Source organism: Acipenser ruthenus, chromosome 17, assembly GCF_902713425.1.
Source record: "Acipenser ruthenus chromosome 17, fAciRut3.2 maternal haplotype, whole genome shotgun sequence".
Taxonomy (NCBI): Eukaryota; Metazoa; Chordata; class Actinopteri; order Acipenseriformes; family Acipenseridae; genus Acipenser; species Acipenser ruthenus.
In genome coordinates this window covers 16730248-16742448 of record NC_081205.1, presented here as the reverse complement: position 1 = coordinate 16742448, position 12201 = coordinate 16730248, and the positions used below count along the sequence as shown (strand labels likewise).

The window sequence follows — 12201 nt, the reverse complement described above, 5'->3', positions numbered from 1 at the left end:
ATCAACAGAACACTCAGTACCGCATCTCCAGCCCCGCCCCACCCCCTGTTCGCTGTATTTTTCACAGTCGTGCATACTGATAAATCATCTCCTGATCTCAAAAAGCTCTGCAAATGTGATATTCTTTGAGCGCTGGATGCGGAAGCAGCTATCTTGTTTGTTTATGTCCGTGTTATCTCTGTGGTGCCGGGGCTATGTGTATTGCTCAGATACGCCTTTTATTTATTTTTATTTTTTTTCCCCAGCTTCTCTCAGCTCCTATCGGTCTCACTCGGCCATTGAATGGTTTTCTCAGCTTTTTCCGGAGAAAAAACGACTAGAGACCTGTGCTTTACGTATTTCTGACGGAAAGGGAAAATTGTAATGTCGGACTTGGTCCCACATAGGACTGCAAAGGGCTAATCTGCGGAAGGGACTCTTCACGGTTGGTGCCCTAGATAACATCGATCACAACCCCTCTTCCACCACAGCAAAGGGATCATTTCATGGGAGTGGTATCAGTATAATCCAGTTCCCTACTCAAGAGAACCCTGGCATTTGCAGAGAGGCCCCAGTTCTACCCTCTAACAGTGAAGCACAGTACAAGTTCCTAAAGCCATGACGACACTTTTTTTTTTTTAAAGTGAATGCTAGATTCTTTATTTTTTTTTATAACTTCTGTTTATTGTTTTTTTTACAATTTTTAACAAGAAAACTTCCAACCAAACAGAATGAGGCATCTAGCCAACAGAGTTGCAAAGGCCAAGGTGTTTGACTGTTGCCCAGATAGAGGGACATTGCCAGGTACTACCCCGAAAAGTGCAATTAGTGGGGAGGGGTCAATACGCACTTGTAAGGTCTAAGAAAGGGTCTCAAACACAACCCTAACCCTAACTCCAGAAAGGAGTCAATCCGGGACAGGACAAGAACATATGAATACGGGAAGCAGGAGCTAGTTTACATCTGTCACAGGTTGGATCCAGTTCAGGGTAAACCCTGGCCAACTTGACTTTTGACAAGTGGCAACGATGTCAAATCTTGAATTGAAATCAGACCGTGTCGAGCACAGGCATACGAGGAATGCACACGAGCAAGAATGTATTCCCAGATATCCTCTGTAAAACATTCTCGTATATCTTGTTCCCACAAGCAATTTTCTATCCATAAAAAAAATAATCAATACGGGAGTATGTTTGATGGACAGGTGGAAAAAAAAGGAGTACTGCCGGGCTGATGGAAAAAGAAAGCAGCATGGGTTTTTGAGGAGAAACCAGATGCAGCAAAAGACAAGGAAGAGACATGGGTCCAACATGCTGTGCCACGTCTTGGGATAGAGGAGTTAAAGAAAGGTGATGCATTGTCTTGGGCTACCTACCATGCTTCCTTCCAATCTCTTCCCATTAACCCATCTATAACTGCCCTCCTTCCTCTTTTTTCTGAGAAGGCTGACTCCACAGCAATAATTTAATATGCGATGGATGTCTTGAAGTCCATGACTGAGTTCCTCAACCCTGGTCAAGTTCCTGTTCGAACGTGTGATTGCCCGATATTTGCCAACTTAAAAGTACATCCAGTGGACCTGCCCTACAAATTATGGAGCGGACAAGCTTGTCATCATGTTTGGAGGGCTCCACATTGAGAAAGCTCTATGGAATGCTCTTGGTGATTTCCTGGAGTGCAATGGCTACATCTGGAACTGCTGATTCATTCCTCAAAGCCATTCACATCACACGGACACGACATGCCCACCAAATCACTGTTTTGGCTCTACCGAAATTACAGCATGAGGCGTATGTCAGTCATACAAGAGGTTCCAGTGCCCTAGATGAGTATGAGGCCTGGAGGCAGAATATGATAAAGAGTCCCTGTGGCAATGTGCCCCGCCCCTGTGTGCATGTGTGTGTTATATGTTGTATGTTGCGTGTGGTGTGTTCAATGTTGGTGTATTGTAGTTGGGATATAAATGGGTGTGTGCAGCACGAGTATTTAAATTGTATAATTATATTTAGGCACGGGATTGCACTATCACTTCACGTGGATTTAAAGTATAGTATGTGAGCACGGGGTTGCACAGAATTAATTCACGTGCTGGGATTCAAGTGAATAATTAATTAGTAATTGAATCCCAGCACAACAGTATATATAGATGCACATTTCTTTCACTCGGGGTTGGGTGTTCGAGCGTGGAGAACGGGTGAGAGAGAAGGAGAAATAAGTTTAAATATCAATTGCTATTACGTGCTGGTAGGACCAGCACGATACTTGTTTATTTAAAACTCACCGTGTTTGTTTGTGTGTCTGTCCGTGCACTGTCTGTTTACTGTATAGTCTGTTTTATTTGTCTCTTTATTTTGGCGTGAAGTGCCGTGTCCTGTTTTTGTGTTCTGTTTAAACCTTTTATTTTGTTAATAAACGCTGAGTGCTACCATTTGCACTCAGCTACTCATCACCACCGTCTGTCTGTGTGTTTCTCTCTCTGGTCTGAGTTCCTCCCTGCAGCCAGCCTGTCACAGTCCCACATTCCAGTACTGGGATATGGTGCTCCGGAAGGAAATCCTGGTTCTCATCTTCGTAGAGAGAAGCTTTCACAATGTGCTTATCCACGAGATTCTCATGAGAATGCAGGGAATGAAGCCGTAGGAATTCTCAGGGAATCTGAGCAGCAACACTGGTCCCTGGGACAACCAGTCTCTAATGGGAGAGAGTTGGATGCATCAGCCGAATCTCCCCTACCGGCACAGCCTGTAGAGAGATGTGGGGCATTCACAAGGTCCGACAACAGTGCGGCTTCACATGCTCTTTCACAGCAATCATGACTCTTTATAGGGGCAAAAGTGCAATTAAGAACGCAGTCAGAATATGACGTATCTCTACTCAACATGAGTGTAACAAAGAACCAAGTTCAGTTTGCTTTCTCCATCTAGTTTTCCACTCCTACTATAAAATGTCACTAGACCTTTAAAAATAAAATACTTTGGAAACTGCAGGAGCGAGACAGGGCCAGGTTTGTAACTATTGAACAAGTTCCAGGAGCTGTCAGAATCCACCTTTCTGAGCTGCTTTGAAACAGACCGTCAGAAACCTTAATCAAAATACCGGATGTTGATCAGAAAGGGAAGGATCCTGGCAGAGTGCCGCTGACGCTGTGAAATCACCTTCCTGAAGCTCATGTGAAGTGAAGAGTTGAAAACAACAAAGGCTCCATGAAAACACTGAGGAAAGACATGTGCAATAACATTGTCATAGAATGTGCCAGACACACTTTTCTGAATCCTGCACAGAATATCACACATAAGCTCTAGGTTTGAAATTGTCCATTAAAATACAGAGCTAACAAAACACATCTAATTCATATTACCATCACTTTGTAGATCTCATATGTACTTATATGAAAGATGCAATCATTATGTTAAAAGGTGTATTTGATTTCTAAATGGTATTTTTTTTTTTTTAAACAATAAAACAGGCGCCTGCCGGTGACTTTTCCATGCTAAACTTCCTGTTGAAGGAACACACAGGTTAGCTGCTTTTGGAAGTTAGAGTTCTTGTTGAAAAAACTATTCATAAAGTTTTTCTTTTTTTTCTTTAAGACAATGACAGAGTGCATTATTTTTATAAATATACAATTCTCAAAAAAAAAAACCATCACAAACATTCTAAATGTTTACCATTTTTCTTTAAAATACCTTACTCCCAGAAGCGTCAAGCATTGGCTCGCATTTGAGCAATGCAAAACAAAATGCAGTGAGAAAACAGCTAAAAACAAAAGTTTGCCAAACACTGGCTTAGCGCTGCTCCCACTAAAAGGGAGGTCCCGCTCCGGAATCCACTCTGTGACACACTAAAATAAACTGTGTGGGATCAAAATCCCCTAAATGAATCCCTACACAATTCACTCACCCTGGCTCTCCACACAGTAGTGAGGCTGCATGCTTGCTGGAACTAGAACAAAAAAACTGGCTTCCCAGCTCCTTTTTTATACCATGTGGCTGGGCTTAATTGATCATCAATTATTATTATTATTATTATTATTATTATTATTATTATTATTAATTTCTTAGCAGACGCCCTTATCCAGGGCGACTTACAATTGATACAAGAAATCACATTATTTTTTACATACAATTACCCATTTATACAGTTGGGTTTTTACTGGAGCAATCTAGGTAAAGTACCTTGCTCAAGGGTACAGCAGCAGTGTCCCCCACCTGGGACTGAACCCTCAAGAGTCCAGAGCCCTAACCACTACTCCACACTGCTGCCCTTAGTCAATTAAGCCCCAGCCACATTCCGCATATGGATATAGCAGAGTTGGATTTAACCCCATCCCTGCCAAACTTAAATTCAAAACTTTCCAACTTTATGTACAACTGCAAAAACCTGCCATATCTAGTGCACACTTAGATTCAATATTTTTAAACTATACATATACACAACAATAGATTATTTACATGTGCAGGGCTTTTACCTTTGAGCTGACTGGGGTGACTGACAGCTGGACAACCTAATTACAACTTTTAATACAACAGGAAGAATCAAAACAAGATAGTCGTACTCCCACAGGGGTCAAAAGGCTGCCCACAGATTAGCAATTGTTGTGTCTGACATCTCTAACTGCTATGGCATCCAATGCTTAGATATCTCCTTAAAAATATCTAACTGAATTCTATTTTGCACCAAGATACTGAGACAGGATTATGAAAAAGTATGTATGTCAGTACCTTACACACCCCCCCTTCTGTATGATGAAAATGGAGATGACCTTGATATATATCAACAGTATGTACAGAAGAGTATAGAATGACAAATGGCAATGAATAGGTGGAGAATTGGGTAACTGGCATGTACAGCCTACAGTATACATCACTGGGTAAGCAAATACGGTGTTAGTATCATGGCAAAGTATGTACTGTATTAAATGACTGATTTACATTTTATTTTGCATTCGAGATACATGTAATGTAGGTGTGACATACAGACAGACACCTCCATGTATCCACACATGCCAATACCATCAGCTGATACCCCCAATGCCAGGGATAATATTAGTAGACCTGCACATCCAGGCAGATCATTAAAGCAAGCACACAGAAGTAGTGCTAAAAATAAACTAGTTTAGATCTTTATCAATGTCCTCATCCCCAAGAAAGGGTCTCTGTCATACCCTCCACCCAAGGTGCTTACTGCACACATGCTGGGAATGTCAACTGCACAGTTGCCCCTGAAAGATGTCTGGAAGTGGCACACTCACAGAGCTCCCAGCACAGTTCACGTTAATGAAGTCTATTCAATTGATCTGAACAGACAGGGATACACTGAGGAAGCTCACTTGCAGAGTTAGATGTTGGATTTTCACAAGAATTATTTTAATGAGGCCTGCCTGCCCATCACTCACCTTTTACTGTTTTCACAAAGACTTGTTTTTCCTTGCTGGGATCTTTCTCGTCAACGAGAATGCCGTGGAAGATGCGCCCAAAAGTGCCTGTAAGAGAGAAGGGTTTGCTAAATCCAAGCTGAAGCTGTTAGTGTAGCGGGGACTTTCAGCCCCAATAAGATGCATGCAGGTGCATCTCACAGGAGCACATTAAAAACCATGCTAAAGGATTTCTCAGTTAAAAGCAAGAGATGTGCTGCTAACACTCTCCAATTCATTCATATTGCTGTCTAGTTGTCTGACAACTAGTTCCAAATATTTAGAGATTTCAGCCGAAGAGCTAGGAATTCAAGGTTGCAAATAGGACTTCCATTTCTTTAAACTGGATTCTGGAAATTCCTTTGAAGATGTCAGCCAGAGCTAAAGCACCCTGCACAAGATAAACTCCAGTCTTGTTTTTTTTTTTTTTTTTTTTTTTTTAATCTAACTGTTATGAGTGTTCAAGTTTTACATAGTAATGACAAAGTCTGGCAGAGAATATTGCATTATCCCAGATTGTTTATTGAAAAAGCAGGCACTCCAAAAGCACACAATTCTCACTAAAGGAAGCATACTGTTACATACCATTGGTTTGATTTATACAGAATGTGGGTAGAACACAGCCTGATCTAACACAAGGCTGGCAATCCTGTAATCTTATTCAATGTTGTGACAATAGAAACGTGGCATGCCTCTGTTTGACATTCCAGTAGCTGATTACCGTGTTTTTATTAGGCAAGGTGAATAGTACAGTACACTAATAAAACAAGCCCTCCAGGCTCCAGTGTTCCAGCTGTTTGTTGAAACAGGATAGGCCTTTTCTTAACAAGGCGTTGATCGTAGTGAGGAGATTTATAAACTTGCCTGCTCTTATTTTTACAGCACTGAGGGCCTCATGCACTAAACAGCAGCAAAATTAGGCTACAGGAATTACACGGTCATTGTAAATAATGTGTTAACATAAGTTGTAAAGGTTTACAAATCTCGAAAATGTTGCTGAATATGTCTTTCAATCTATTTTGTCTGCTTTTTTTTTTTGCAACCAACACAGACCATTTTAAACGACTCGTTTCCAGGAAGTTTGTTTCATTTTTAAAGATTTCATATTTTTCAATAACGACTTGAGTTCCAATGTTACAATGTACTCGTACATCCTCAGACAGTCAGGGATATATGAAGATTATGAGGCAGGTGTATATGCAACACTTTTGGCTATGTTAATATATTTATATAGTCACCATGTACTTGTGATATTTAAGTAGGCTTTGCTTGAAAAAGCTTTAAAATCTACAAAAGAAACTGCAAAGGTCCAATAAATGAATGTACAGAGTGCGAGTTGAAGTGAAATCAAACGGCATCTAATGTTAAAGTGACGTTTCGCTAAACACCTTCTGAAATGTAAATAGTGAACTTTTAGTTGACTGAGCGAGTGCTTTTCTGTCTAGCAGGGAACGCCTGGCGAGTCAGAAATGCTGTTGGTGCTCTCCTCGTTTCCCAACTCAATGTAGTGTAATAAATGAGTATGTGGCGTACCTTCATGCAGCACATCGCGCAGCGTGATTCTCTCCCGGGAGATGGCGATGTCCTTCACCTTGGCCTTGGCCTCCTGCAGCGTGACGCTGCGCAGGTCGTTCTTTTCGATGCGCAGCGTTGGGTAACCTGAGGAGCCAGCACAACCAAACAAAGCCTTATAAGAACCTTCAAAACACACACACATGCAAGACAAAGCCAAACAAAGTGGCACTTTCAGAATACACACAGAATCACCACAGAATAAAAATAAACAAGAGTGTTGAGTCTTCTAGTGGACATCTCCAAGGGTGGAGAACGTGAGACAGTGGACAACAATACACAAAGCCACAGTCACGATATAGTTTATTAAACCAGTGATGTCATAGGGCGATAGTGTGTTGGCTTTGGACCGCTGAGTGACGTCACAGGGCAATAGTTGTTCGACTATGGACTGCTAAGTGATGTCACAGGGCAATAGTTGTTCGACTATGGACTGTTAAGTGTATATTGTCTGGTTGGAGGGCAATAGCAAACAATTTTTGGTCATGTGACACTATTAGTCAAACTGCAGGGAATCTATCTTTATAGTACATATTGACAAAGCCCATGCTGCCATTAGAATAGATTTTTTCAACACTAAGTAACTATTCAAAAAGGTAGCAACTCCAAGTAACTATTAGGAAACGGTTTCATATACTGATATCGGAGCTGTGTATAGTTTTATAGTATGCTTTAGGAGCCAGCAGGGTTTAAAGAGTTAATGCACAGAATCGGTGAAACAAACTGCATTTGCTATAAGATTTAAGCCCCCTGGATATATACACGTACACCACAGAATTTATTTTGTGCAAACACTTAAAAGACGTCAACAGTGGTTTGGCAGCAAAGTGTGTACACTCCCCACACAAGTCAAACATTTGAAACATTTACACATTCTTGAGCAATATAACTGGCTCACCTTAAAGAAAACCCAAACAACGCATACTTTCATAAACCTTAAAGAAAAGATCCTGGACTGCATTGTGATGTATTGAATTCATCAAAAGGAGGATGATTGGTAACACCATTTGAAATAGTCATCAACATAGTTTCTTGAAGGACTCAGACTCCCATGCAATAGGGGTTGGGTCCCAGCAGTTTGTCTTTAATTAAAAGCCCTGCACAACAATGCTAATTGTCTGGAGACCTGGACATAAGCAAGTAATTTAGGGATGAGGACACGAGAATTAAAATAAGGACATTTCCAGTAATACGATTTTTTAATGTTTCTAATATTAGTATATTATTAAAGACATCTAACAGACTAGTCAAAAATGTTAGTCACTGAAATGTTTTAGTTCTGGATGATAGAATACTGTAAAAATAACACATGTAAATAATCTGCCCAGCTAATCTTTTAGACAAAAGCCTACAGTGTCACCTAGAGGTCAAACAGTGCATAGCAACAATAATTGGATGCTTGCTTTTTTCATACATAAATATAACAGTTTGAAAATTAAGAAAGCAGTGTTATGAAATGGGGGGGGGGGGGGGGGGGGAGGAAGCACATTGTATATACGGTAAGAAAATTGGATTAGCTTGTGTGCTTCATCGCTTGGTCATACTAAGCCTAAAAATATAAGTGACAATGTTTTGTTAGAGGATCTTGCACTGGTATTAGCAATGGTTTTAATTTATAAACTGTGTGTACACTGCTGTACTTTAATACTAAACAAAAGCTGAGATGTTTAATCTAAATGATTTTCATCCATGGGTCATACATGGACTCCCACCCGTCCCTGCCCCCCATATGGGTTAAATAAATCAGAATGCCAACATTGTTAAAAAGCAGTATTTCATTCACTGCTCAACAAGCAATCCCCTTCAACCGCTCCATTCCATTACTCTACTGCCCATGCTGCAAAGCCCTATCGCATGTAACACTGTTCAGTTATACTGCACCGCTCTGTTACTGTGAAACAAGGCCTGGTTCATCATGCAGTTACCGTGAAACACTGCCTGCGCATGCAACACTGTGCTTTCCTACGACGTTTCAATCATTTTATACAGAAGTAAACTTGGTTAGTCTTGCATCCGTTAGACTCTTAGTGGCTTCCTATAAATGAACCAGGGATTTGTTTTGGAGAACAGCCGGCAGGAGAGGCTAGCTCCTCCAGTCTGTGTTCCCAGTACTCTGTGCAGTGCTGAGTTAGTGATGGGGAGGTACTCAAAGGGACTTACTTTTGATTTCGTGGGAGGGGATACCGGGGTTTGGTGAGGTGGCTGCAGCGAGCTGGAGGATCGGGGTGGAACCGGGTTGATTGTCTGATGGCAGAGGAGGAACAGTGAGCAAAGTGGTGCTTAGAAAGCACTGGCAACTTAAAAACATTTAGTGCAAACAGGAAGGGGGTTCCACTGCTGTGTATTCTAAAGCAGCATTCAGCTTTGGATCAGCCACCTTGTACATTAGGGAAATCTCTGAAGTACATATGTCATACATTAAGCTTTCTAAAAACAAGATTTCTTTACACTAAGCAGAACTAGACTCAATTGAACACAACTTTACATTAAAATTCTCCCCTTTGCAACTTGTATTGGTTACAGAACTTGCTATTGCTGGCTACTGATACACATGTCATTTTAAAATCCAATCACAATTGTTTTGATATTTCATTAATACCAAACTCACGGGGCTACTACACCAGATCACCAGTTTGCAGTCTGGAATGTGTTGTAGGTCTCTGGTATAGACCCAATACTCATTAAAACGAGTCAGTAACATACGTACGCATACATGCGCTTTTGTATTTTTTTCTGGTTGTACTTTATAATAATGATGTTCACAAGAGGGCAGCAGAAATTAGCAAATCATTCTAGCACATCCTTACAGATGTGCTGCTTATACTTTCCCTGCACACACACAGAGCAGTCCTTACAGATGTGCTGCTAACACTCTCCCTGCACAGAGCAGTCTTTACAGATGTGCTGCTAACACTCTCCCTACACAGAGCAGTCCTTACAGATGTGCTGCTAACACTCTCCCTACACACACAGCAGTCCTTACAGATGTGCTGCTAACACTCTCCCTGCACACACACAGAGCAGTCCTTACAGATGTGCTGCTAACACTCTCCCTGCACACACACAGCAGTCCTTACAGATGTGCTGCTAACACTCTCCCTGCACACACACACAGCAGTCTTTACAGATGTGCTGCTAACACTCTCCCTGCACACACACACAGAGCAGTCCTTACAGATGTGCTGCTAACACTCTCCCTGCACACACACACAGAGCAGAGCCTGTTTCAATAGCAAGTTATGCTCTCATCCCAATGTATTGCTCTTCCTGTATTTGTGATGTGGATTGCCAGAAATTATCCAACCAACTGGTTCATAACTACACCAATGTCTCCTTGTAAGCATTAGACACCTCTTTCCAATCAGGATAATGTAATACTATCTGGGCAGATTTCCACAGTGCCTTCAGAGCACGAACTACCTTTACAAAGCCCTGGCCCGATGAGGAACGGGAAAAGGAATAATGAAGCTATTCATTCATATTGCATTAGCCTTGGAAAAGCTCACTTTCAAAACTGACTGGATCACGGACATAGGATGCACAGGCATCTTTAGCTTTTGTTACCATTACATTTAAGTTAACCCAATTTACCTTAGTCACCCCCCGTCTGAGCCAATAGAGTATACCTATCGTAAACTCATTTCCTTTTACAAAAAAACAAGGTACTAGAACTACAGACCACTAATACTCTAACTGTGCAGTCAATGTATTAGTGCTCTCAAATAGTAGTCACAGATACTGTTTTTAATTTTAAACAAACAATGACATATTGTAACGTATGGCTGCATAGCAGAGTGAGTTGGTGGCTTCAATATAGCAGCTGGGCTTCAGTGTCACAACAGTCTCTGTCACTTGTCCTTTGTTCAAACCCTTCATTGCCTGCACTCCCAGGATGTGTTCATGAGTGAAGAGAGAAACTCTTACTAGTGACTGGAGTGGCGTTGTTGGGGGTGTCGGCCCGCAGGTACTGGGTGGTCTGTGTGGAGGGCTGGGAAAGACCCTGGGAGCTGCCACTGTCACTCATACTGCAACGAGACGGTGAAACACAAACATCAACACCAGACACAGAGACACAGAAACACAAACATCAACACCAGACATAGAAACAGAAAGTGGAAACCGCCTCCTGTACTGGCAGCATCCTCACTGGTTGGACAGACTGCTCGACCTGACACAGCCAGGTGAGTGGAGCCTACATCACTGACACAATGTAGGACTGATAAACTGTGGAGCCTACAGCACTGACACAAGGTAGGACTGATACACTGTGGAGCCTACAGTGCTGACACACTGTGGAGCCTACAGCACTGACACAAGGTAGGACTGACACACAATGCCAGATTGAGATTCCAACTGTACTTCCTTTTAGTCCTCTGTCAGTCTTCAGATATGTGCGACATTGTTAAAGATAAATGAAGACATTTTCAAAGAAATAAGTATACAGTCAACTCTCATTAATACAAATTTTATGGGAACAGCAATAACAAAAAAAAAATCATCTTACCAGTAATTAACGATGAGGCATTTAAGCCAAATGCATACTGTCAGTTTGTAGTGAAATCAAATTTCAAATTACAGAACAATGGAAAGTATTACACAATTAAAATCACTGTGCATTTTATTGAAAATCTGGCTGTAAGTGAACCTTAAAAGTATACATTGCAAATGAACTGCCCTTGAAACCTGCATGTCCCATTTTTAAACCACAAAAGCAAGGTATCCTCAAATTCAGTGTATTGAGCAAATCGGAAATGCTGACGGCTTGCATCCGCGGTGTGCTGTTCAGTGGCCTGTATTACTGTATCCTGTTTCTTTCGATTGATTGACAAAGTGTTTGCAGGAATGTTGAAATCTGCAGCAACATCTTTCTTCTTCCTGTATGCCAGTGCATTATCCACCACTTTCAACACCTCCACTTTGTCTGCAATGATAATGTACGTTTTTTGCGCTGCTTCATGGAAATGGCATTGGTGTGTGAGCATTACGGCAACTTGAAAATCATCATAGGACTAAAATACATCAGAGGCACGAATCTGGATGCAAGTTAATGCATTTCCCAATGTCATTTACACTCAGCTCTTTGAGCTAGGGCAATTCTTTTAATTCACATTTTTATTCCCTGGTGGGCTCCAAAGCAATACACACAAACAGAAAATGCGTGTAAGTGAATTTGTATTATAAGAAATCATTGGAAATGTTTAATCCAAGTTCATTTTAACGAGAATTGAGTGTACAAG

At 41.3% G+C, this 12201-nt stretch overlaps 1 protein-coding gene across 2 annotated transcripts in view; it reads right to left on the bottom strand.

Moving 5' to 3' along the window:
- The window catches only part of ryk (receptor like tyrosine kinase), a 116204-nt gene that overhangs the window by 31322 nt on the left and 72681 nt on the right, over nt 1-12201 (bottom strand). The window contains exons 7-10 of one of the 2 annotated variants that reach the window (XM_034038430.3): nt 10889-10989; nt 9125-9208; nt 6926-7060; nt 5375-5461 (exon numbers count right to left, since the gene is read on the bottom strand). In XM_034038430.3, the coding sequence (XP_033894321.1) occupies nt 5375-5461; nt 6926-7060; nt 9125-9208; nt 10889-10989 (407 nt within the window). The remainder of the gene's footprint in view (nt 1-5374; nt 5462-6925; nt 7061-9124; nt 9209-10888; nt 10990-12201) is intronic. The other variant, XM_034038431.3, reaches the window with a different exon arrangement.